Below are 26,316 nucleotides of genomic sequence, written 5' to 3' on the forward strand. Positions count from 1 at the left end.
ACATAAATTTCCTATATACCAAATGATTGCATTTCTTTTTTCTGTTCCAGGTCCTTGGTTCGATCAATAATTGAGTTAAGTTTCTTCCTTTATTTTTCCTCTTCTTTCTTTCTTTTTACTAATTCTACCTCTATCTATTCCTTTTTCATGAAAGGATTAAGTATAGTAAATGAGTTTCATTTATCTAAATTCATTATTTATAGTTACAACTTATTGGCGCAGAATTATTTCAGGAAAACATGGCTGAGCTGCCTTCAAATTTTTTTTTAGAAGACGCATTCTAAGGTCATATCTCCACATCTGACCCACCACCCTTTATTTAAAGATCTATGATACTTAAAGAGAAGGTGGTAAGTTTCATACATGCATCCATTACCCTGGAGTAATTTTTGATATTCTGAGATTTGTGATATTATATCCATCGTGATCTTGCCTCAAATTGCACTTATGGCTGCCTTTTGCGATTTACACAAGAATAATTATACTAGAGCAGTAATTGCTATTCTTTTATTTCATCTTATATATTGTCCTGTTATAGCAGCAGCCAATATCGACAATAATTATGGTGGCTTCAGTGCGCATCTTATTCGAATAAATTTCAAAAATCCACCATTGCACAGACCCAGACACCACAAATCTGGTCGACGTTTGATAGGTCCAGACACGCCACAAGCTACACTACAAACTGATCCAGATAAACAAGATGGACATCTTATGAAGCTCTCCGTAGGAACCCCGGCCTTCGATATCTATTTAGCAATTGATACAGGCAGCACTCTATTATGGACACATTGCCAGCCATGTCAAACTTGCAAAGAGACGAAACATGGCATGTTTGACCCGAAAAAATCCTCAACTTATAAGGATGTTCCTTGTTCTGCTGGTGAGTGCAAAATTCTCGGCCAGTTCGAACAAGATGATGGCTATTGCAAAGATCCTAAAGACACTTGCAGGTATTATTTCGAGTATTTAGATACGACATTCTCTACAGGTGTAATGGCTAAAGAAACAGTTACCTTAAATACCACATCAGGTAAGGCTGTAACCCTAAAAGATATTCTTATTGGGTGTGCGCAAGAGCAGAAAGGTGCTACTTACACGGACGATGAAATGGGAATAATTGGGCTTGGAGGAGGGAACTTGTCATTTGTTTCTCAAATTGCTCCCTATGCTGGAGGCAAAAAATTCTCTCATTGTTTCGTGCCTAGGGATGCTGATCCCAATATCGAAAGCAAGATCAATTTCGGAAAAGGGAGTGAAGTTGTGGGTGAAGGGGTGGTGTCCACACCATTGCTCGAATCACGCGGGGATGCTTATATGATCGAAGTAGAAGGAATTACTATTGGAAATGATTTTGTTCCGTTTAACTCAACAGGGACGACAATGCTTGAAATGAGGATCGACTCTGGCACACCGAAAACATATATACCTCAAGATTTTTTTCACCGGGTGGCAACTCAGTTCATGAAGACATTTGATACACTTGATTCGAAATTGGATTCTTTCATTTCAGATGACGAGAAATATGATGAAAGTCACCTTTGCATCGAGGGTACGACGATTCCAAAAGAACCGAAAGTGGCTATTAATTTCAAGGGTGGTCAAAAATTGCAGTTCACGGGGGAACAAATATTTTTTCCAAACAAAGATTTAAACTTAACCTGCTTTGGAATGTCGAACACCACTTCACAGGACCTCACTGGTGACCACTATGGTATTTATGGAGGCAATATTCAGAGAAATTTCTTGATTGGTTTTGACCTAGATAAAAATGTGGTCTCCTTCAAGCCAACTAATTGCATAACCAATGGTGGTGGTGCTGATTAATAATGTCACCCATCCCTTTTTCCTCGCTTTTTGTATTTTCTTTTGATTATATATTTTTTTATAGATAAATAAACATTGGTGACATTTGCGATATAAATATTAAATCAGAATTTATTTTAATTAATTTAATTCCACAAAGCTCCCCAATATATAATAGACCCGATATGAAGCTTGCCGGATGATGCTACATATAGAAGAAAAGGCTGTTTTTTTTTCAAAAGGTAGCGGCGAGTCGGCGATCATAATCGACACAATGAGGTAAAAAAAGTTCTTTAATTCTTTCTATCAGAAAGTAAATTTCATTCAAGCTCTTTTAAAACTGGATGCTTATAAAGACCTTTTTTGGTTTTGTTGGAATGGAGAGTGGGAAGTGCATAAGCTCTCTCCAACCTAATTTATTGAGAAACAGTGAAACATGTAACAACCAAAGAGGAGGAATATGACGTTCTCAAGAACAAGACAGAGGCATATACCAATAAAATAGAAGGAGAGAAAACAAACAACTTAATAGAAACAAAATTCGAGGAGACCAAATTATGCTAATTCACTAGCAGTAGGAAGGATTTGTTGAGTTTGCTCTCCAGCTCGTCCCTAAATTAATGTAGGATAAAATTTCAAAACAATTAGTGCCTGCATTTTTTGTGTATGGCAAGTCGGGATAAATGTCTTTGTACATGCACAGTCAAAGTACCCTATCTGTTGTAGGTAAGCGGCGAGTTTCTTGTTTTGTCAAATGGTCTCTGCTGCCTAGTGACATATCGAGTGAAGCTAAGTGTTATTGGATCCGCTAGAGGGCGACAACACAGTAGAAAAGCTGTGCATTTAGTAATTATGTTTCATTGTAATAGAGTTATCTTTTCACGATGTCACCACCATTTCAAAATAAATGGAGTAGCCAGTAGAGCACTCTTTGCCGGTAGATTCCACAGTTTCATTAGTCAAGACTTGAGTTACAGCAATTCATTCTCATAAGATGATGAATCCTCTTGATGTTACAGTATAAAGCTTGTATATCAAACCAGTTTCGGATGGATGAAATGCGGGTATATTTCATGTGGATAGGTTGCACCAGAATTATTCGTGGTATGGGTTATCTATTATACTTCCAACTGACAAAGCAGAGGATTCAGATTCAGCATCTCAAACTTCATGACATATTAAATCCTGAAAAATGGTAATGAACAAAAATCAAATCTGATGTCAACCATTCAACCTATGAGCAGAAGCGTATAATAACGCATACCTTCAGTTGTAGAATCACAGGGTCAAAACAAAGAAGAAAATCTACATGGGGTGGTGAAGCTTTGGGTTGCTTCTTTGGCTTTTGATAGCGATTGTTCTCAAACCTGGCTTTAACTATAAGAGAGTATAGCACATATATAGTTTATAATGGTGATTCTTCCCCCTACATAGTTTATGTTACAATTTACCACATATATAGTAGAAAAAAAAATGCTGACAATAACTTTAGAGTACAAACTCGATAATAAACCAGAATTGGAAAACTCTACTCCTACATTTGTGGATGTAGAAGTTTCACCATCTCTCCAGGTCTCACATGAACTTGGAGCTTTTGAGACACTGTGTCAATTTCTGCACAACAAAAGACATGGAGGGTCTTTCTTGCGGAGTATCTTCTGTGCACATCAACCCTACATCAAGCATTTGAATGCAGCATCTCTCAAGCTCTTGCAAAGCACCCTCTGTACTTTTTATCTCCTTCAGTGCACTGTCAACGACATCCAAAACATGGTCTGGGTACGAAGAATGTACCCAGTTCCTTAGATCAACCTCATCTGGAAACATATTGCTTGTTGGTCTTTTTCTTGTTATCAACTCGAGCACCATCACACCAAAGCTATAGATATCTCCTTTAGTTGATACCTCATTTCCTTGCCCATATTCTGTAATGTAAGTAGTCTGTTAAATTACTCATCTAATTTTTTTGGTGTATAAATGTGAAATTAGTGATGTGAATCATGTGATATGTATACCTGGGGGAATGTAACCAATCGATCCTCGTAGAAAATGCGTTGTGCTAACATGCAATTCATTGGATTTGTCAGCTGATATGAGCTTTCCAATCCCAAAATCTGCCACGTGAGCCACCATATCATTGTCAATAAGCACGTTCTCTGGTTTTAAATCACAATGTAGAATTTGGACTGGACAACCTTCTTGAAGATACTCCAAGCCATTGGCAACATCTATAGCTATAGACAATCTTTCCCACAATGTTAATTCACATGCTCCTTCCTCTAGTCCACCAGGATAGAGATGCTCTGCCAAGTTACCATTTCCTACATATTCAAGAATAAGAGCCTTGAACTGTGTGTTCCAGGTATATCCTACCATCCTTACAAGATTCCGGTGCTTAATTTCGGACATGATTTGGCATTCCCTCTTAAAGCTTTTGTAACTCTGAATACTGTCACCATGTAGAACCTTCACTGCCATAATAGTATCCCCGTCATCAACAATTGCTTTATAGACTGTTCCGAAGGTCCCTCTACCCAGGAGATGAGCTTCATTGAACTCACCTGTTGCAATTTCAAGTTCCCTTTGGGTGAAAGTTCGACTTCCACGATGGCTTGGGGATCCCATTACTCTTAGCATTCCGTGTTCACGGTGTTCTGGTTTTGAATCCCGTTTTCTGAAGAAGAAGAAACAATAAACGAAGACAGCAACCAGCACACAGACTAATGCAACTGCTGCAACCAAAGAGTAAAGTATCGATTTTTTTATCTTAGATCTTTGCTTTTGAACTTCGCATGGCGGACGACCAAGTAGTGCAGAACCACCACACAACCCCACATTCCCCAAGAATGAGCTTCTATTGAAAGATTTTATCCTCCCAGTGTCTGGAACTTCTCCTGATAACCTGTTATAAGATAAATTGAGATTCTTGATCATCTGTGCTTTAGCAATCCAGATTGGAATACTGCCATTTAATCGATTAAGTGACAAGTCCAAAACTTCAAGTTGAGTGATCAACTTCAACGACTCTGGAATAGTCCCCTCAAATATGTTGTTGGACATGTTTAGATACGCCAAAGATATGCAGCTTCCCATCAATGTAGGTATGGACCCAGAAAACTGGTTGCCAGACAAGTCAATTGCCTGTACAAATACCAGCTTTCCAATGCTTGCAGGCAACTGTCCTTCGAAGTTATTGTTCGAAAGATTAAGAGAGAGAGCTAAATTGGAAAAACGGTCAATCTGTACAGGAACAGAGCCTTGTAAGTTGTTGAAGGATAGATCAAGCAGCATGATAAGAGAACATTGAGTAAGCTCAATTGGAAACTTTCCTGATAGGCGATTTCTAGACAGGTAAAGATATCTCAGCTGTGAGAGATTACCAAGTGAAGGCGGAATTGGCCCACCAATCGAATTGTTGCCAAATTCTAGTACACCAAGGTTAGACATCATCCCTAAGTCATCTGGCATTGGCCCAATAATTCTGTTGTTCCCCAAGTATAACCTCTGCAAATTCGAAAGCTTGCCAAGAGAAGATGGAGTTTTTCCTTCCAAACTGTTGTATGACAAGTACAAGGTTACCAGGCCGCTTAAGTTTCCGAGACTATCTGGTATACTTCCTGTAATGTGGTTATCAAAAAGATTCAAGTAATAGAGGTCTTTTGAAAGGTCACCTATTGAAGATGGTAGATTTCCAGTGAACAAACACGAACCCAAATGTAGTTTTTGCAGATATGAACAGTTAGTTAGAGCCGTTAAGAAACTGAGAGAAGAATTACCAGAGCCGCCACCCAAGTTGTTGGAATGTAAGTAGAAATTCTCAAGGTTCTCTAGCTTGCCCAATCCTGCAGGAACTTGCCCCTCTAAATTATTCAAACTAACATCAAACAGTATCAGCTGTGAAAGATTGGAGAGGGTCACTGGAATACTCCCAGAAAGCTTGTTTCTTGACATGTACATTTTCTGCATATTCTTGAGTTTAGCAAACAAATCTGAAGGGATTTCTCCATTTAACATATTCTCAATCAGAGTGATTTCGCGTAAAGCAGTGCAGTTACCAATTACTGCAGGTATTGAGCCTTCGAGGTAGTTTGTATGGAGATACAGAATCTCTAGCTTTCTTAATGCTCCAAGCTCTGGTGGGATCTTTCCAGTAAAATAGTTGACAGCCAGTTCTAGTTGTGTCAATTCCGTCAAGTTTAAAAGTGAGGCTGGAAGCACTCCGCTGAGACTGTTTACGGAGAGAGCCAAGTATGTTAGATTCTTCACCCAGCCGAGTTCTTTAGGAAGAACACCAGATAGATTGTTGTAAGTCAAGTCTATGACTTTCAAGCTTTGGCAACCATGTAATGAACCTGGAATGCTACCTTCAAGCTTGTTTGAGCTCAAATTCAGAAATGCCAAATCTTTAAGTATTCCCAAGGAAGATGGAATTTGTCCATGGAACCTATTGCTTTGTAAAGACAGGTTGGTAAGAAGAGAGAGGTTGGATATGAATGGTGATATCCTTCCTTGCAAGCCCATATCTATCAGTTCAAGGCCTATAACCCGGTTTTGGAGACGTTGGTGGCATGTAATTCCAGTCCAGTTGCAGAAGGGATTGGCTTCGTTCCAAGTTTGAAGATGACCTTCGGGATCACTTGTTAGCTCCTCCTTGAATTTGAGCAGAGTGTTGCAATCACTGGAATCTTCACAAAGAAATGCAGACTTAGATGGCAGAACAAGAACAATGAAGAAAAAACATAGTACCATTTCTGTAATACAATAGTTCAGATTGTAAGCCATTCTTTCTTCATAGAACAATTTCTCTTTACAGATATAACAGGTCCTAAGAAAGTAGGAATTTTTTATTATTATTGCTGTAATGGTAGATGAACCACCAGAACAGTGAGTAAATTGGCAGGTATGACAATTCGAACTGGCTACAATTTATTATGATATGTGTCACTGTTTCTCCATGGATGCTAAATTCTGAAGCTGTGACATTAAAAGAAGCAAGGGCAGACTTGGGACTTGCACACTTGTATACATACGTCAGCTATTTACTATTTCTGGCAAGTAGGTGTACATGTCCTTGTAACTTGCAATGTATTAAAGGACCACATCATTAAACCCTGGTCTGGTGGTCAACTAGGGTTGGCCCTGGATAATAATTTAGGGAGAACTTGCTGGCAGCCATAGCTGAGGCTCCTTTCAGAGAGCAGAACCACATATAAATCAGAACCGATATTTCATAAGGACCTACTTAAATATCAAGTTGTACATAAATTCTCGAAAGCAAAGATAGTATCTGCTAAATACATATATCAAATGGGAGAATGGAAGCCATATATATCTTATGCTGTTCAGTTTCGCTTTTGTTTTAACTACCAGATATGATGAACTGTATGAAAAACCCAACTAGAAATCTACCAGCTTCTGTAAATTCGTCCTAGGAGTAAAAAAAGAAAAAAAATATTCCTGATATAAGAAATCACAAACCCACATGGCCACATGCAGAAGTTTAACAGTTCAACTCCTACAAGGATATATATTAAACAGAGAAAATTTGTAGAGTGTGGGAATAAACACACCTCAATCCTGCTTCTTTTGTCTCTAAAAATACAATGTACTTGATTTTGGTAAAGTCTGCTTTGAAGGATTTGCTCTCATCTCTTTTCATCTTGATCTAAGTAATAAAGTAAAAACCTCTCATCCGGTACATATCCTTCATCTTTCATAAGTCTAAGCAATTCTGCCAAAACCCTATAAATGATCTCTGCTTGTGGATGCATTTTATCACCAACAACAAAGCTCTGAACTTTCTTTTCAATTTCAATCCAACTAATACCCGTTTCTTTTGCCACCCCCATCTCCTTCATCCCCTTAATAGTCTTTGCTCTGTCTTTCCACCTTCCTTCAGAAGAATATATATTGGCAAGCAAAACATATGGTGCGGGACTCTGCGGTGCTGCCAAAACCAACTGATCTGCAGCATATTTACCGATGTCAGAATTACCATGAATGCTACAAGCACCAAGCAATGCTTGCCAAACAAGTACACCAGGATTCTCAGGCAGTTCTTTAATGAAATTTTTAGCCTCAGTTAGAAGTCCTGCCCGACCTAACATGTCAACAATACAGGCATAGTGTTCTGGCCTCGGACTCATCCCATGTTCTTCTTTCATAGAGTTCAGAAACTCCATGCCCCTTTCGATCAACCCAACATGGCTACAAGCATGAAGTAGAGACAGAAATGTAATGTCTGTTGGTTGTACGCCTTCCATTTGCATCTTTTCATACAATTGTAATGCTTTGGAGCCATCTCCGTGACGGGCAAAAGCTGCAATCATTGAATTCCATGAAACCGAGTTCCTTTGAGGCATTCGAGTGAACACTTTAGCCGAATCCTCCAGCTCTCCACACTTGGAATACATATTTATAAGCCCATTTGTAACAAAAGAGTTATAACCAAAATTCTTTTTGACAATTAAAGAGTGGAGTTGCTTTCCCAGGCCTAAAGAAGTATCAACACCAAATACCCCAAGAACTGCTGAAACCATGTCTGGGTCAATTTCAATCCCTGCCTTCATCATTTTCACAAAAATCTGGATAGCATCAGTCTCAAACCCATTTTGTGCAAATCCCACAAGGATAACAGTCATGGAAACCTCATCAAGTTCTTCGGTGGACTCAAAAATTCTCCATGCATCTTCCACACTACCACATTTTGAGTACATGTCCATCAATGAACTCTCAATGCACAGGTCTGATTGAACTCCCAATTTCCATACAAGTCCATGAATTTGACGCCCCGCCCTTATCGCCTGCAATCCAGAACACGCCATGAGTGAGCCCAAAAACGTCATAGCATTCGGTTCCACCACACCACTCCGCATCTCCGCAAACACCTTCAAGCTCTCAACATAGAAACCATTCTGTGCAAGGCCCGAAATCATCGCTGTCCATGTAATCACATTCCTCTCAAACATCTCATCGAAAACCCGTCTTGCTGAGCCAAAACACCCACATTTACAATACGATGTTATCAAAGCATTCCCCACTTCAGTTTCCCTCTCAAACCCATTCAAAACCACCAAACCATGCATCATCTTGTTCAGGTAACAACACTCCACCCCATCAAAACCCGCTATAATGCAAGTCAAAGTAGCTTTATCAAATCGATAAAAACCCGACTCCCGCATTCGCTTGAAGTACCCAGAACCAATCTCACACTCCCCATTTCTCAAAAACCCTGATATCATAGTATTCCACGAAACCGTATCTCTCACAGGCATTTCCTCGAACACCTTAACTGCATCCCTTTCTTGACCACATTTCCAGTACATGGAGAGCAGAGAGTTCCACATTACAAGGACATTGCGAATCTCGGGTTCGAAAAATTCAGGGTTCTTAATGATAGAGGCGTGGAGGGAAGAACCCAATTGAAAGTGACGATTTTTCCCACAAAAAGAAAGAAGCAGGCTTACATCGGCATGGTTGAGGACCAATGCCGAGGTTTCTGAAATGGGATTTTGGTAAACCCTGGTTTTGAGAAGAGAGAATAGAGAAGAAGCCCAAGAGGGGGAGGAGGGAAAGACCCATTTGGATTTCATCCATGAAACGTGACTCGCAAGACTAATCGTTCCCGCTCTGTTTCAAAATTAGGGTTCAAACTCGGGCCAATTAGCTATACATTATAGTAGTCGGCGCAATATGATGGAAGACCGATCCAATAGGTGGTACCGGCCCAATGAGCTATATTATAGAGGCGAACAAATAAGTCAAGTCCGAGACAAATATTAAGGTGATTAAAGTGATCGACAGTGTAAGTGATCCAGCACCTATTAAATGATTTTAACTGTTGATATTTATAGTTAATATTTTTTTAAAAGTCAACTTGATGTTATCCAGCTATCCATTCATGTTGGTGCAAATGCACGTCGATGCTCTGAATCCTCCTCTTAATTAAAGGTCGATCTAATAGTTTTATGACATGTTTACTTACTTGGAATGAAAAATAATCATGAATCGAAGACAACTGGAATGAGAGAAGAAAGGAATCGGTCTTGATTCCAGAGGCTTTAATTCCTAAATTCATCTCCTCTCTTCGTAATCAAATTCTTGAGTATTCAGGAATCGATTCCTGACAAAGAGATGAGATCTACATCTATTTCAATTCCTCTATGTGTTAGTAAATGCAGGAATATTTTTACCTCAGAATCATTCTGATTCCTTTATGTCTTAGTAAACGCATGAATATGTTACACCGTAATCATTCCCTCCATTTTCATTTACATTTTAAGTAAGTAAACATGTCCTTAATGATTTAAGTTCGAGGACTTTATTCGGCGCTCAACTTCGGGTTGATTATGGAACATGTTCGAGATTGAATTACACTCGAACTTAAGCAAAGCTTTAAAAAAGATGAAATATATGATTGTGAGCTTAATTTTAAGGAACAACCCGGCGGTTTCATAAATTGAAAATTCGAACTTGGCTTGTTTTTTCTAGTGACATTGATATTGAATGGAAGCTTGGCCCCTTGGTGCATACTATAAATCCCAAAGCTTACCGAGTATGAGGTTTTGCTGAGAGATTGTAGTAGTTAAGCCGTAACACGTACAGTTGCAGAAGTAAACCATGAGTCAAGAGCCAGAGCTCTAACACCATGATAACATAGCTATCATGGTGCTATGAGTTATAGATTTGCAAGTGAAGCTTGAAGAAGATAGGAAAAATCTAGAGAAAATTTTGACAGCGTAATATCAGGTTCTTCGCATAAAATCCAGAAAATCTACAGACTGGGCGGAGTTTCCGAATATTAGACGGTAGCTGAGGCACCATATGGCTTGCTCTTTATGAAGTGGGTTTGTGTCCTCCATGGGACCCATAGGGTTGAGTAGCTAGGGTTTAGGAGTTTCTTGACCAGCCATTCTTCTCTCTCTCCGACAACAATTGATCCAAATTCGGTCCGATCTGGATTAGGATGGATTCTTAGGATGCTTTTCGGCTAATAAACCAACAACACCGCCTGCAAACATATGAAACCCACCATTGCGAATACCAAGAAACCATCTGAAATTGAATTAAGCAAAATCAATATCAAATCGTAGATCTAGAATCAAAGATGCTTGTGAGATTCAATTCTTTACAGGTTTTTGTTGAATTAATAAAAACGATTACAGAATCGAAACTACAGTGAAATAATTTACCTTGTGGTGGTGAAGCGAAGCTAAATCTATCTCTGACCAAGTGGTGTTAGTTCAGTGGTTAGAGCACCCACTACCTATGTACGAAGTCATGGGTTCGAGTCACCATGAGGGCAGGAGTGAAACCCTTTGATCCTCTTTAAGTAAAAAAAAAAAAAAAAAAAGCTAAATCTATCTCTGGGAGCTGATATTGGTATTCAAATAAAAACATTGTGATTCTAAAAAAAAAAAACTAAAAAAATTGTGGAATGGGTCTCGACGAACGAAAAGAGAACAAGGCAAATAACGGCTGTAGAAAACAGAAAGGAACCCAAGTTTAAAATTCAAAATTAAAGGAGAGAGGAACCCAAATTTCATATATTTTTCAAACAAAATGGCTTTTGTCCAATTCCTACTAACTATTATGTCGCCATTACAAAATGTAACACTAATAGTATGGTGTTTCTCATGGTCGGGTTTATTGCCCCAATAAACTTTTATTGCCCTCAAATAAAACGTTTATTGTCCCTCAATAAAACCGAAATAGTTTATTGCTCTCCAATAAAATGTTTTATTGACCCCCAATAAAACCCAAATAGTTTATTGCCCTCCCCCCAATAAAACCTCCAGCGAGGTTCCGGCAAGGTCCAGTGAGATTTCGGAGACCTCATGCAGGATTCCAGCAAAGTCCGGTGACCGGAGTCTAACGAAGTCTCCGTTGACTTTTCTCTCTTCTACTCTTACTCACTATGTGGCAAAGGGAAAAAGGGCAAAATTGTCCCAAAAATAAATAAATAACAAAATAAATAACTCAATTGGGTATTAGAGAAAAAAATATGTAATTTGTTGGGTAAGTGGGTAATCCTATAAGATGATGGTGTAAATTGAGTTAAAGTAGCTGAAATTTGGATAAATAGACATTTACCCAATAAAGATTGCTCTGAAAAAGTAATTAGAATTAATTTAGAATTATACACTTACATTATTATCTTTTTATTGTATCAACAACTGAGAATTGCAACAACTATGTTGAAGGAAACCCGAATTATGTGTGCCTGGCCCAAACATGATTACTTGTTCTAGTTGTAATAGGGTAAAATATTCTAGATCTCCTAATCCGTATTTGATTGGTATTCTTTGTACTCCAAGATATTATACATGTAATCCTCTATATAAATAGGCCACTATATTATCAATGAAAGCATCCAATTATTCTATTACCTATCCTTGTCCTTAAACAAACTAGTCTTTAACTTTCATATACGAAGGAGACTTATGCCACTAGATTACCAAATGGTACTAGGCTGTACTCTTAATAATTAACTGTTGGTTAGGATAATATTAATAAGCAATTTAAACCCAATTTATTTTTTTCTACTTATTAATATAAACTAGGATAATTAGAGAAAATAATAATTTGAAAATTTTAACGTAAGATAATCAAAGCCACATGATATTAAAATGGTCCTAGCGGACCATTTTAAAATAATAATTTGGCGCAAAGAAGATCGCGCGGCACTTGCTTGTAGGCAAGTTAGTCAAGTGAGTACATTGCAAGGAACAATGAAAGCCACACAATATTAAAATGGTGCTAGGGGCAAGCAAGAATACAATTATATAACTGTTGGGCAACCACGATGAACAAATGGATATAATCAAAAGGAAAGATCAAGAAACAATCTCATGAGACATAGATGATTGAATAATTCCTCTTTTATTGTTGGTAAGACGTCAAGAGAGGCAAAAGTAAATGTGTTTACCTATACTAGTTCTGTAGTCCAAACTATGCCGACTAGAAATCCCTTCCTAAAGAGCATAATAGGCTTAAATGGCCAAATCAGTGGGACACATCCATTTGTCCGAAGAGACTAAATGCTAAATAAAATAAACTCATAAATTATAAATTACTAAAACACCCCTAGCACACAAGCAACTAACCAAAGGTTTAACTAATGACTTTGGACTAGGTTGCTTGCGGCATTACTAGCTAGTGCAGTCCCATAAAATATTAAAAGGGCTAAAATTTAGCCCTCAATTGTTGGACATGGTCTTTTTTTTTTTTTTTTTTTTTAAATAGAATTTATTGTACTAGATAACTAGCCAAAGAGCTAGAGTCTACACACTTAAAAGACAAAAAATTGGCGGGGTAACAATCAAGCTCCTATCTAAGTACTCCAAATTTAAACCACTGCAAGTGTCCTAGTGGTTCTTGCCTAGTTGGGTCTGCTCTCCAACCTAGATTCGAACCCCGAAGCTGTCAATGTGGCCAGGCACTGTGCTGCAATGCACAGTTGGAGCATTTCACATGCGCCGAAGGGGTTTATCTTGGGCCTAGGAAGCCTTTGGGTTCCCCTTGACACGGTCAAAAAAAAAAGTACTCCAAATTTATTACAAGTCAATTTGAGCCTGCTTTTAAAACGAATCCATAAACAAAGAACAACTCCGTGTCTTCTGCAGAAAAATCATCGCCTAGCCCTCCATCCGCCTAGGAATGTAGAAGTTATATCTTCTCTTCAAGTCTCAAATGATATTGGAGCTTTTCATAACCTGTTTCAACTTCTGCACAACAAAAGACATAGCAGGTCTTTCTTGTGGATTCTCTTCTGTGCACATCAACCCCACATCAAGCATTTGAATGCAGCATTTCTCAAGCTCATCCAAAGCGCCATGTGTGCTTTGTATCTCCTTTAATGTACTGTCAACAACATCCCAAACATGGTCTGGGAACGAAGAAACCACCCACTTCCTTAGATCAAGCCCATCCGGAAACATATTGCTTGTCGGTCTTCTTCTTGTTATCATCTCAAGCACCATGACACCGAAGCTATAGATGTCTCCTTTTGCTGATACCTCAATTCCTTGTCCATATTCTGTAATACAAGTAAACTCTATTAACCACAATGTTTGCTTTATAGATGTGAAACTAGTGATGTGATTATGCATACCTGGGGGAATGTAACCAATTGATCCACGTAGAAAATGTGTTGTGCTAACATGTGATTCGTTGGATTTCTCAGCTGCGTTGAGCTTCCCAATCCCGAAATCTGCTACATGAGCCACCATATTGTTGTCAATAAGCACATTTTCTGGTTTTAGATCACAGTGCATAATTTGGACTGGACAACCTTCCTGAAGATACTCCAAGCCACTGGCAACATCTATAGCTATTGACATTCTATCCCTCAACGATAATTCACATGCTCCTTCCTCCAGTTCACCAGGATAAAGATGCTGTGCTAAGTTACCATTGTCAATATACTCGAGAATAAGAGCCTTGAACTGTTTGTTCCAGGTATATCCTACCATTCTTACAAGATTCCGGTGCTTAATTTCGGACATGATTTGACATTCCCTCTTGAAGCTTCTGTAACTCTGATTACCATCACCATGCAGTACCTTCACTGCCACGATATTTTCCCCATTGTCAATTACTGCTTTATAGACTGCTCCGCTGGTTCCTCTACCTAGGAGATGAGCCTCATTGAACTCACCTGTTGCAATTTCAAGTTCCCTTTGGGTGAAAATTCGACTTCCATGATGGCTTGGTGATCCCATTACTCTTAGCATTCTGTGTTCACGGTGTTCTGGTTTTGAATCCCGTTTTCTGAAGAAGAAGAACCAATAAACAAAGACAGCAACCAGAGCACAGACTACTGCAACTGCTGCAACCAAAGAGTAAAGTATCGATTTTCTTATCGTATATTTTCTCTTTTGAACTACGCATGGCGGACGACCAAGTAGTGCAGAACCACCACACAACCCCACATTCCCCAAGAATGAGCTTCTATTGAAAGATTTTATCCTCCCAGTGTCTGGAATTTCTCCTGATAACCTGTTATAAGATAAATTGAGATTCTTGATCATCTGTGCTTTAGCAATCCATATTGGAATACTGCCATTTAATCGATTAAGTGACAAGTCCAAAACTTCAAGTTGAGTGATCAGCTTCAACGACTCTGGAATAGTCCCCTCAAATATGTTGTTGGACATGTTTAGATACGCCAAAGATATGCAGCTTCCCATCAATGTAGGTATGGACCCAGAAAACTGGTTGTCAGACAAGTCAATTGCCTGTACATCTACCAGCTTTCCAATGCTTGCAGGCAACTGTCCTTCGAAGTTATTGTTCGAAAGATTAAGAGAGAGAGCTAATTAAATTGGAAAAACGGTCAATCTGTACAGGAACAGAGCCTTTTAAGTTGTTGAAAGATAGATCAAGCAGCATGATAAGAGAACATTGAGTAAGCTCAATCGGAAACTTTCCTGATAGGCGATTTCTAGACAGGTAAAGATATCTCAGCTGTGAGAGATTACCAAGTGAAGGCGGAATTGGCCCACCAATCGAATTGTTGCCAAGTTCTAGTAAACCAAGGTTAGGCATCATCCCCAAGTCTTTTGGCATTGGCCCAATAATTCTGTTGTTCCTCAAGTATAACCTCTGCAAATTCGAAAGCTTGCCAAGAGAAGATGGAATTTTTCCTTCCAAACTGTTGTATGACAAGTACAAGGTTACCAGGCCGCTTAAGTTTCCGATACTATCTGGTATACTTCCTGTAATGTGGTTATGAAAAAGATTCAAGTAATAGAGGTCTTTTGAAAGGTCACCTATTGAAGATGGTAGATTTCCAGTGAACAAACACGAACCCAAGTGTAGTTTTTGCAGATATGAACAGTTAGTTAGAGCAATCAAGAAACTGATAGAAGAATTACCAGACCCGCCACCCAAGTTGTTGGTGTGTAAGTAGAAATTCTCAAGGTTCTCTAGCTTGCCCAATCCTGCAGGAACTTCCCCCTCTAAATTATTCAGACTAACATCAAACAGTATCAGCTGTGAAAGATTGGAGAGGGTCACTGGAATTCTCCCAGAAAGCTTGTTGTTTGACATGTACATTTTCTGCATATTCTTGAGTTTAGAAAACATATCTGAAGGGATTTCTCCATTTAACATATTCTCAAGCAGCGAGATTTCGCGTAAAGCAGTGCAGTTACCAATTACTGCAGGTATTGAGCCTTCGAGATAGTTTGTATGGAGATGCAAAATCTCTAGCTTTCTTAATGCTCCAAGCTCTGGTGGGATTTTTCCAGTAAAATAGTTGACGGCCAGTTGTAGTTTTGTCAATTCCGTCAAGTTTGAAAGTGAGGCTGGAAGCAGTCCGCTGAGATTGTTTACGGAGAGAGCCAAGTATGTTAGATTCTTCATCCAGCCGAGTTCTTTAGGGAGAACACCAGATAGATTGTTGTCATTCAAGTCTATGACTTTCAAGCTTTGGCAACCATGTAATGAGCCTGGAATGCTACCTTCAAGCTTGTTTGAGCTTACATTCCGAAATGCCAACTCTTTAAGTAATCCCAAGGAAGATGGAATTTGTCCATGGAACCCATTGCTCTGTAAAGACAGGTTGGTAAGAAGAGAGAGGTTGGATATGAATGGTGATATCCTTCCTTGCAAGCCCATATCTATCAGTTCAAGGCCTATAACCCGGTTTTGGAGACTTTGGTGGCATGTAATTCCAGTCCAGTTGCAGAAGGGATTGGCTTTGTTCCAAGTTTGAAGATGACCTTCGGGATCACTTGTCAGCTCCTCCTTGAATTTGAGCAGAGTGTTGCAATCACTGGAATCCTCACAAGGAAATGCAGACTTAGATGGCAGAACAAGAAAAATGAAGAAAAAACATAGTACCATTTCTGTTATACAATAGTTCAGATTGTATGCCATTCTTTCTCTGGCTTCGTTCTTCATAGAAAAATTTCTCTTTATATGAATGAGTTGTTGTAAAAGGAACATAGAAAGTGTTTCAGAAAATTGAGAGAGCTTTGCTTCTAAGAACTTGAGAGAGAGAGAGTTTAGATGCAGATAATAAGTGTAGTATTTTCTGTTTTTCATCTTCTTCCATGTATGAGAAATGGACTACATATGTAGTGGAAGACAAGGAACATATAGCCTAAAATCCTCCATAAAACAAGGACCCTTAAAGTCCTCCTTAAAACATGGATCCCCTAAAACTAGGAAAGAGGAAAGCATCTTCTAATATACAATAATTTACATGATATATCCATAATAATTTACAACACTCCCCCTTGGATATTTCATGTCAATAGTGTTGCCTAGGCTGTGCGCTTTTAAGTTGTCTCGTCAAAAACCTTGCCAAGTAATAAAAACCCTGTGGGAAAAAACAACCTTGGTCGAAGGAGAAAAAGAGCACAACGCGCATGAGTGTGAAGTAGTAATATCACAGCTTCGGAGATAAGTGGAGTCTTCTTATCAGCATCAGAAGTAAGTAGCATGTCTACGAGAGGGATGCATTTAGAGTTGCTACACCAAAACCTTGCCCGGTAAACCCAGTGGGAAAAACCCGTGGTCGAAGGGAAAAGATGAGCAAATGCATATATGTTGAATCAAAAACATCTTCAGGATGGAGCGACCATACTAAAAATGTGCCTCGTTAAAACCTTGCCAGGTAATAAAACCCAGTGGGACAAAATAACCCTGGACGAAGGACAAAAGAGTACACGATGGTCAAGTGGGTATGCTTCTGGATACTCCCCCTGATTCAACTCCTCCTGAAAATTACATGTTAGGTAATTCAGATAATTTACGTAGACCAATACCTTGTACATGCTTCTGGAATGTAGATTTTGGTAGTGACTTAGTGAAGAGGTCTGCACGATTGTCTTCAGATCGAATCTGCTTGACCTCAATCTTCTGATGCTCCTGTTGTTGCTGATTGAAGAAAAACTTTGGTGCAATATGTTTTGTGTTGTCTCCTTTGATGAAACCTGTCTTCATTTGCTCGATGCAAGCAGCATTATCCTCATGGATAGTGGTTGGTTCATCAGTGGTGGAATGCAATCCACATGTGCTTTGAACATGCTTTGTGATGGCTCTCAACCATATACATTCACGTACTGCTTCGTGAAGAGCTAGAATCTCAGCATGATTCGAAGAGGTAGCAACAAGGGTCTGTTTTGTAGACCTCCAAGAAATTGCCGTATTCCCAATGGTAAAGACATAACCAGTTTGGGAACGCGCCTTGTGTGGGTCTGATAGATAGCCTACATCAGCATATCCAACAAGGCGAGCATCATTCTGAGGATCAAGGGGGTTTGATCCATTTCTTGATGCATAGGGATAAAATAAGCCCATATCAATCGTACCTCTAAGATAACGAAAAATATCTTTTATACCATTCCAGTGGCGGCGTGTTGGTGCAGAGCTATATCTAGCTAACAAGTTCACATCGAATGGGATGTCCTGTCTAGGGCATTGAGCCAAGTACAATAATGCGCCTATTGCACTTAGATATGGGACTTCTGGCACCAATATCTCTTCGTTATCACCAGTAGAACAATACGGTTCTCTCTAGACTTCGGACGACCATGAGTGTGCTTGCTTTTATCCTGATTAAAGCATATTAACATCTTCTGGATGTAATTTGGTTGATGGACCAAAATTTCATCTGCACTTTGCTCGGGCTCCAGGTCGAGACAATAATTTGTTCTCCCAAGGGCTTTCATCTCAAATTCCGACTTCAGGTGCTTTGCAGTTTCCTTGATCTCTTCAGGAATATCAATCAAATTCATGTCTTTGACATAGACCGCCATAATTGCAAACCCGGAATTTGTTTCCTTAATAAACACGCATAGGCGTAGTTTATTATTCACATATCCCATCCCGATCAAATATTCACTTAGACGGTTATACCACTTCCGTCTAGATTGTTTTAATTCATAAAGTGAACACCTCAAAACTAATGGAGAACACGTTCCGTGGTCTAGAACTATTTGCATTGGGTACCTTAAGTCCTTCAGGAACTTTCAGGTATATCTCTGTATTATGATCCCCCTAGAGATAAGTTATGACCACATTCATAAGCTGCATATTCAGTTTTTCGGAAACTACCAAATTGATAAGGTAGTGGAACGTTATGACGTTCATTACGGGAGAATACGCCTCCTCGTAATCAATCACAGGGCGTTGAGAAAATTCTTGCGCCACTAGACGAGCTTTGTGTATCACAATCTCATTTTTCTCATTACGCTTCCTTATAAATATCCATTTAAATTCTACAGGTTTAACATGGGGAGGTGTAGGAACAACAGGTCCAAAACACCTTTCTCTTTGTCAAGGAATCTAATTTGACCTAGATTGCTTATTTCCTTTTTGGCCAGTCATTTCTTCGTTAACATTCATCAACGGAGCAAGGTTCGATTTCATCTCTTGTTTTAGTTTCGGTGGCCACCGCAAATACAAACACATCATCGATGATAATCTCATTCCAATTCCAAATCTCACAAAGTTTACCGAGATTTCTCTATTCTCGGGAGTGGGTTCAAATGTTGGAGCGTCCCCCAACGTCGTCTCTTCTAGGACGGACCCATAATCCGGATTTATCTCGTGAGATGAATCAGTTTGAGATTGCGATGTCAAGAAGATTCATTTGTGCCGAGTTTACCCTCTTCTGGGGATAAGAATCTTTCGAACCTAATGGTCTACCTCACTTCTGGGCAGGGACATATGACTGGTTAGCCGCTATGGTCGTACCTCGTCCATCTGGGATGACATGTCATACGGGGACGTCTATCCTTACAGGCATATTTGCAGCAGGTATATGTGATCTGGTCACTTTAGCTAGATCAGAGAAAGCGTCTGGCATATTTTGGGCTATACTTTGTAGATCTAGAATTCTCCGCACTTCACTATCGCATTGTGCGGTTCGGGGATCGAGATGAGACATAGTGGGGACATTCCACGTCAATTCACGTCGTTCATCAGGAACGGTAACGTTCTTATCTCCCCCTAACGGCGGGAAGATTGTCTCATCAAAGTGACAATCTGTAAACTCTCCGGCATTATCAAGTCTTATGGACTTTATGGGATAATCCGAGTGGTGAGCCACAATTTCATGATCTGGGCGAGAGTTTAGCAAAAGCAGCATTTTCTTGTGGACAATAGTGTAACATGTGATCACTTTGTCGATACATCAACCACAACCATGAAATATTTAAATTGTCCGCATGGTGGTTGGAAAGGTCCACAAATTTTCCTTGCATTCTGTGCAGAAAAATGGTGTGTGTATATACTAGTCTTTGCACATGATGGTCTAGAGTTTAACATTCCTAACGAGCAAGTTTGGCGTAATGTGTTACTAAACACAGGACCCTTATTCAGAAGGGGATGCCCGTGTGATAAGTTGAGGATACGGTGCATCATACTTTGACCTGGGTGTCCCAAATGGTCATGCCATAGCAAGTAGTTGCTCGAATTGGTTAGCTTCTGGCTAACAAATTTCAATTTCTCCAATATACGCTTCTGGCCGCACATTCAGAGGTTATGCAAAGATATTACACTCATTTTTCTTAGGGGTTTCAACGTGATAAATGTTGGTTCGAATATCCTTAATACTCAATAACGTTCTTCTGGAACGTGGAGAATATAAGGCCTCATTAATGGTAAATTCAGTACCATTGGACAACATAAAGTGGGCTTTGCCATAGCCCTCTATCAGGTTGGATTGGCCTGATATGGTTGTCACAGAGGTATGCATGGGCAATAAGTTTGAAACATATCTCCGATCTCGGAGTATGGTGTGCGTAATAGCACTTTTAACCAGACAACAAACTTCCCCACAGAATATGCCTATTCATTTATTTAATTCAATGGATCACATGTATGAATAAGTTTATTGAATTAAATATATTCGAACATAACCACATTTCTATAATCCAAAATAATTGAAAACATAAATCACCAAAATCCGAAGATGTTTCATTCATTAAGATGAAATAGATATGGCACAAGGGGCCAATTATACCCATGTCTTCGAGTTCTAATCCTCGGTATGTTCAGTAACTGCCTGAAAATCCATGATCTCTAGTGTGGAATCGATAGAAAATGACCCTTTAATAAAGTTGGTATTTCGAGTTCTGCGACTGGCGTAATACTCATCTACTGCTTAGGCTATCGCACAACAGGTGCGGGACCAGCAGTCAATTCCTCCACATTGATAACAAAGATCATGCTGATCGATTCTGGTGGCAGCGGGCCGGACCAGTGTTCCTTTCAACTCGGGCTTGCTGAGTTATGGCATCATGGTTCCTACCACGTGGGCCTTGGCCACGTGGAGCCTGATTACATGGCCTCTTGGGCTTTGGCCAAGTGGCAGACGGTCATATGGGCTAATTTCGTTCTGCCAATCATGTCTTGCTTCAAGCAAGAAAATGGTCATTTGATGGTGAAAGTGCTCTTCTAGAGCGACCCAAAGAATCTGTGTATCCTCTTCATCGGATACTCAACTTGGAGTGTTTTCTCCATATGTTTCCTTTGAAAATTATGGCACTCATATTAAAAACCTCAATGACGACATTGTTAGCATTGATTGTTGATCTCATCTTCTTTGCAGTTAGATGAATTATCACATCTTGAGTCCACTTTAGATAGTTTCTTCTGGAAACCTCCAAAGCAACAAAGTCAAGTTTGTTGAGATTTGGCATTTCTTACAGGAAAGGAACAAATAATCTTAGTGCTTTGGGTAGTATCGTCCATAAGCAACTAATAGGAACTTCAGGTTCTATAACATGGTATGAAAAATCGGATTAAACATGTAAAATCTACTGGTTTTATCATGTGTGGTGAATTTATGAAGGAAACTTCAAGTTTCTTAAATGACATTATCGAAACTACAAGTTCGATATGTGTATGAACTACTGGTTCATTTAGAACTTCTAGTTCATTAGGTACCTGCATTTTCTACACATATATTCTAGTGCGAAAATTTAGACAAGTAACACAATAATATTGAATAGAGCAAATTGAAATAATATCTCACAAATTGAATAAATGGAAATCACAAATCAATTGAGATATTAATTGCATGCTAGTAATATAACATATTAATTGTCACACAATTATGTGAATAAATGCTTCTGGCAATTAATTACACATATGAAATATGGTGAATTTATTTACAATAGCCATAATGACATGCACATTGTCTGGGTTCAAATCTCAGTAGAATCAAATCATTTTTTCTTTTATTTGGTTCTGCTGGACCAAAGAAAGAGTGGGCTTGATAGTGAAGCCTATCGGGCTTAGTCTGCGGGCTTATGACCCGGCCTTTCATGCATAATTTAAATGGTGTGTGAGGCCTGCTGGGCTGCTAGGTCCTGCAGAGGGAGAGTAGGCCTGCTGGGCTCAAACTGGTCTTTGTCATGGCAACACATGGCGAGCTTCTGTTATGGTCTTGTAGCTTGGGCCTGAGCTTCTGGCTCGGGTTTGTTATTGTGGCTTTGGGCTTGATTTGAGCTTCTGACTCAACCACATTTAATATTCACAATTATAACATAACCAAATTCAATATATGTTATTACATCATAACAGAAACAAATTAATGCAGGGGTTATGTACCTAAGGAAATGGGTTCAAATCCCATTAATGCTTCTGGCATTTCGTATAGGTAATAAATTGAGTAAATGCTTATCGCATAACTTTATGTAATAATCGCGTAATAATTTAGCCCATAATGCTTCTAGCATAAGGAATTATAATGGCATAATTCAAATTAGTGTAACCAAAAAATTAAGTCCATAATGCTTCAACAAAAATCAAAAACATGATTGCAGCTTCTACTGAATAACAGTCGAAAGACGAACTGAAACATTAAGCAAAACTACCCAGAAAAATACGAAAATTTACAGAGATTCACTAAACACATAAGGGCTCCAGCATACAAAATTTGGTGAGTTTTGGAGTTGATTTACTATTTCAAATAAATACTGGAACACAGAGAACAGAAGGTAAAATGAAACAGCAAAATCGGTTTTTGTTTGGAAAAAACCTACTTGGTTGTAGAGCTGGTAGAGTGAAGATGATTGAAAGATGAACTGCCTCTTCTCTGCAACCCAAGTTATTCACCTCTCCTCTTGTCAATCTGCAATCCGAATCGTAGAGCTATTCGTGCTGATAACGTGTTGTAAAAGGAACATAGAAAGTGTTTCAGAAAATTGAGAGAGCTTTGCTTCTAAGAACTTGAGAGAGAGAGAGTTTAGATGCAGATAATAAGTGTAGTATTTTCTGTTTTTCATCTTCTTCCATGTATGAGAAATGGACTACATATGTAGTGGAAGACAAGGAACATATAGCCTAAAATCCTCCATAAAACAAGGACCCTTAAAGTCCTCCTTAAAACATGGATCCCCTAAAACTAGGAAAGAGGAAAGCATCTTCTAATATACAATAATTTACATGATATATCCATAATAATTTACAACATGAGTAAATATATAGACAAAGAAAAGAGAAAGAAGACTAAGAGAATTCACACTACAAAGGAAAAAGAAGGAAGACTAAGAGCATTCACACTACTTGAATCCTACCTAAACTGATTACAATAGAAGAAAGTCAATAAGAAAGGACACCATGCTTAGACTTGCTTCACCATGCTTTAAAGTACTCCATTGAATAAGGAAAAAGAAGGAAGACTAAGAGGATTCACCCTACTTGAATCCTACCTAAACTTATTACAATAGAAGAAAGTCAATAAGAGAGGACACCATGCTTAGACTAGAAGAAAGTCAATAAGAAAGGACACCATGCTTAGACTTGCTTCACCATGCTTTAAACTCCATTGAATGAGAAAGGATTATTTGTGCCATGCTGCAGCAGCAGCACCATGCTTGCTTTGCAATACCACATGCACAAACGTAAATTGCAAGTTAACCATATCTTGACCATGGAAAAGGACAATTCCTCAAGGAAGCACCTCACTGTAACAGCTTCTGTCATAACATGGAGCATCCGGACAACAATAAAAGAAAAATACATAACATGGAACATAGCTGTAAATAGTCATAGTTGAGTATTGGAACATTTAGGCTCGCCTAGAAAATACAAGGGGAAAACATGTTTCTAGAACAATTATGATAGTATATAGTCAGTTATGATAGCATAGTAGACCAAAGAAAGTTTCTTTAACATAAGATCACAAGTTACTAGTAAGATGGGAAGTCTCTGATAGAAAAAGATGGAGAGCTCAGGATGGATGTAAGGTACGTAAAGTATTAGACGAAAAAAGGAAATGCGCGCCTAGCAGCTCACCGCCTGATTAGCAATGACACGAGCAGAAGAAGTTTTCCCTGTACGTACCTGAAATTTAACAAACATTGACAGATATCAAAACTAATGCAATTGTATATTTCTCACATGTTTCAAAAGCAAGCACAAAAGTGGGACAAAGCTCACACGTTCATATAAAAAAAAAAAAAAAATAGATAAAGATTGTTCAGCACACCCAACTTTTGATTAAAATTTTATCTGTTCACCTTAAATAAAAGGACTATTACTAATATAAATACATAATGAAAAATAATCAAGGGGGCTTTTCCCTAGCACCTTAGTACAAAATATAGTCCTGGGAAATATCTGCTCCAGGTACAGTTATTTAGAGCACCAAAACAACTACATGTTTCTTGACACTAATGAATCATCACATGCTCTTAACACAATCACAAACAAGAATCAGAAATACATGAATCCTCTATATCAGTAACTCAGTTCAGAAAAGGAATCATCTCGAATATATTGAATCAACGAAGTTTAATTGGGTGCACCTGGTGGGCCTTCGAAGAGTACAGCTCGAGGTCTATTTGACTCAAATTTGCAACGAGTTCCACGGGCAATATCATCATATGTTTCAAGACTAAGCAAAGCCAATAGTATCGTGTCTTCTATCTGTCTGCACAATGAGCACTAGCAGTTCAATATAGGTAATTAGGTATTCTTAAGCACTCATGCACCCAGATGAGTACACTCAAACATAAGCAATCAAGAGTTCAAGACAGAAAATAGGTAAGAAATGAACTCATTTTAATATATTGGATATCTCCACATATAAATCAGTGATATAAAATAAAGGGTCCTTGACCCATAGCACCAAAATAACTTAAAAGTAGCCCACTCAAAAGAATTTTGTTCCCACTAACCCCATTTAATAGCTAAATGACGATTTTGGGCTCCATAAAATTAAAAGTTACATCCCACTCTATCTCCCTCTTGCCGTCTCTCTCTCTCTCTCTCTCTGCAGAATCGCTGCCTCAGCCGGCTTCCGGCAAATCTCGGTCAGTCGGTCCTCGATCCGCTTTTCTTCCGCCTCGGCCCGCTTCTCTCATCATCAATCTCCCTCTCTCTTCTTGCTCGATCTACCTTGGACGACGATCTGTCCTGTCTTTGTTTCTTGGCAATTTCCTCCACGTTATTCACAGGGGCATCAGCCGGCAAACTCTGCTTGGGAGCAGCCTGCAGAGCACCAAAAATAACAACAGAATAAGTTCCACAATGCAATCACGGATCAGCACAATTCACAAACACCCTCGAAAATAATGTAAAATGTACCTCCTCAGCATCTGCATAAGCCACCTCAAAACCTCCAAGTCCAACCAAACCAGCCAAAACAGCTGGATACATAAGATACCGCCCGCTGGCGGCACCGCCCCGGCATGGCACAGCTTTCACCACCTCAATTTCAGATGCATTGGAATGATAGTGCTTCAGAGGACTTGGAATGGTTTAGAATTTGGGCCGGAAAGGCCTTATGTTGGGTCAAGTGCCTGCAGCCCACAATTAGTCTGCTCTTTCTGAATTTAGACCGGTTTTCTATTGTGTTGTTTTTAATAAAGATTTAGTTAGAGATCCTTATTTGATCCGTAGCGGTTGTGGATGCAGAAGAAGAAGCTAGACCTGAAAGGGATCCAAATATTTGGTTTATCAAGTTGAGGTAGCTGGGAAAATTTTAGGAGGTTCTTTGAATTTTCTCAGACCTCGTTCAAGCTTCCATTATTATGAATGTCAAAGGTGAAGCTAAACATTCCAAGAAAAGCTTAGGATTAAACACAAGAATATAGAAGAAAGCTGAAGCTATGCATCTCAAATTGTAAAGAAGATAGGAGAAAGTTTAGGATTAAACAAAAGAACTTCAAAAAGTTGAAATTCTTGTCTGCATTTAGGTTCTTTGGTTAGTGATTGATTCTTATTAGTTGATAGGAATCCTAATGTATGCATGAAATCTCAAGTTATTGTTTCTGCAGTGGTTGTCTAGCACTAGTCGATGAACGATAGACTTCAAGAATCTTGAATGCAGATATTTTTGCTCTTACGTTACCAGTTTTTGTAGATATCGAGGTACCATTAATTTGAAGAGCTTCACTAGTCCTCCACAGAGCACTGTCACAACCAAAAGATGAATGATAGCACAGCATTTAGTAGTGGTAACAAGTAAATTTGAATGCCACTGTTAGTGATTTTATCACAGGTCATTGCTGGCATGGAACAAGGCAAGTCTGTTAAGATTTC

At 39.0% G+C, this 26,316-nt stretch overlaps 3 protein-coding genes and 1 pseudogene across 3 annotated transcripts; 1 reads left to right on the top strand and 3 right to left on the bottom strand.

Annotated features, from left to right (window-relative positions):
* The first annotated feature begins 447 nt into the window (after positions 1-447).
* LOC133722692 (aspartic proteinase CDR1-like) lies at positions 448-1,827 on the top strand. The gene has a single exon (XM_062149565.1). The coding sequence runs from the start codon at positions 448-450 to the stop codon at positions 1,825-1,827; it is 1,380 nt and encodes a 459-aa protein (XP_062005549.1).
* Positions 1,828-3,161: 1,334 nt separating this feature from the next.
* Positions 3,162-6,808, bottom strand: LOC133719787 (putative receptor-like protein kinase At3g47110). The gene is made up of 2 exons (XM_062145956.1): positions 3,822-6,808; positions 3,162-3,731 (listed from the first exon to the last, which is right to left on the bottom strand). The coding sequence occupies exons 1-2, from the start codon at positions 6,586-6,588 to the stop codon at positions 3,382-3,384; spliced, it is 3,117 nt and encodes a 1,038-aa protein (XP_062001940.1). The 5' UTR covers positions 6,589-6,808; the 3' UTR covers positions 3,162-3,381.
* Positions 6,352-9,508, bottom strand: LOC133719788 (pentatricopeptide repeat-containing protein At3g05340). Its single transcript, XM_062145957.1, has 2 exons — positions 7,377-9,508; positions 6,352-6,491 (listed from the first exon to the last, which is right to left on the bottom strand). Exon 1 carries the CDS (start codon positions 9,396-9,398, stop codon positions 7,452-7,454), a length of 1,947 nt encoding a protein of 648 aa, XP_062001941.1. The 5' UTR covers positions 9,399-9,508; the 3' UTR covers positions 6,352-6,491; positions 7,377-7,451.
* Positions 9,509-13,118: 3,610 nt separating this feature from the next.
* Positions 13,119-16,735, bottom strand: LOC133719786 (probable LRR receptor-like serine/threonine-protein kinase At3g47570; annotated as a pseudogene).
* Between the last annotated feature and the right edge of the window lie 9,581 nt (positions 16,736-26,316).

This window comes from Rosa rugosa, chromosome 7 (genome assembly GCF_958449725.1).
Source record: "Rosa rugosa chromosome 7, drRosRugo1.1, whole genome shotgun sequence".
In the NCBI taxonomy this organism is placed as follows: Eukaryota; Viridiplantae; Streptophyta; class Magnoliopsida; order Rosales; family Rosaceae; genus Rosa; species Rosa rugosa.

What these genes read in the sequence shown, in the direction of transcription:
- LOC133722692 (XM_062149565.1), top strand. Translation starts at nt 448, where the DNA reads ATGGCTGCCTTTTGCGATTTACACAAGAATAATTATACTAGAGCAGTA.
- LOC133719787 (XM_062145956.1), bottom strand. Translation starts at nt 6,588, where the DNA reads ATGGCTTACAATCTGAACTATTGTATTACAGAAATGGTACTATGTTTT. An exon ending in GATTGGTTACATTCCCCCAG is followed by an intron (nt 3,732 to 3,821) that starts GTATACATATCA and finishes CTTACATTACAG; the next exon opens with AATATGGGCAAGGAAATGAG.
- LOC133719788 (XM_062145957.1), bottom strand. Translation starts at nt 9,398, where the DNA reads ATGAAATCCAAATGGGTCTTTCCCTCCTCCCCCTCTTGGGCTTCTTCT.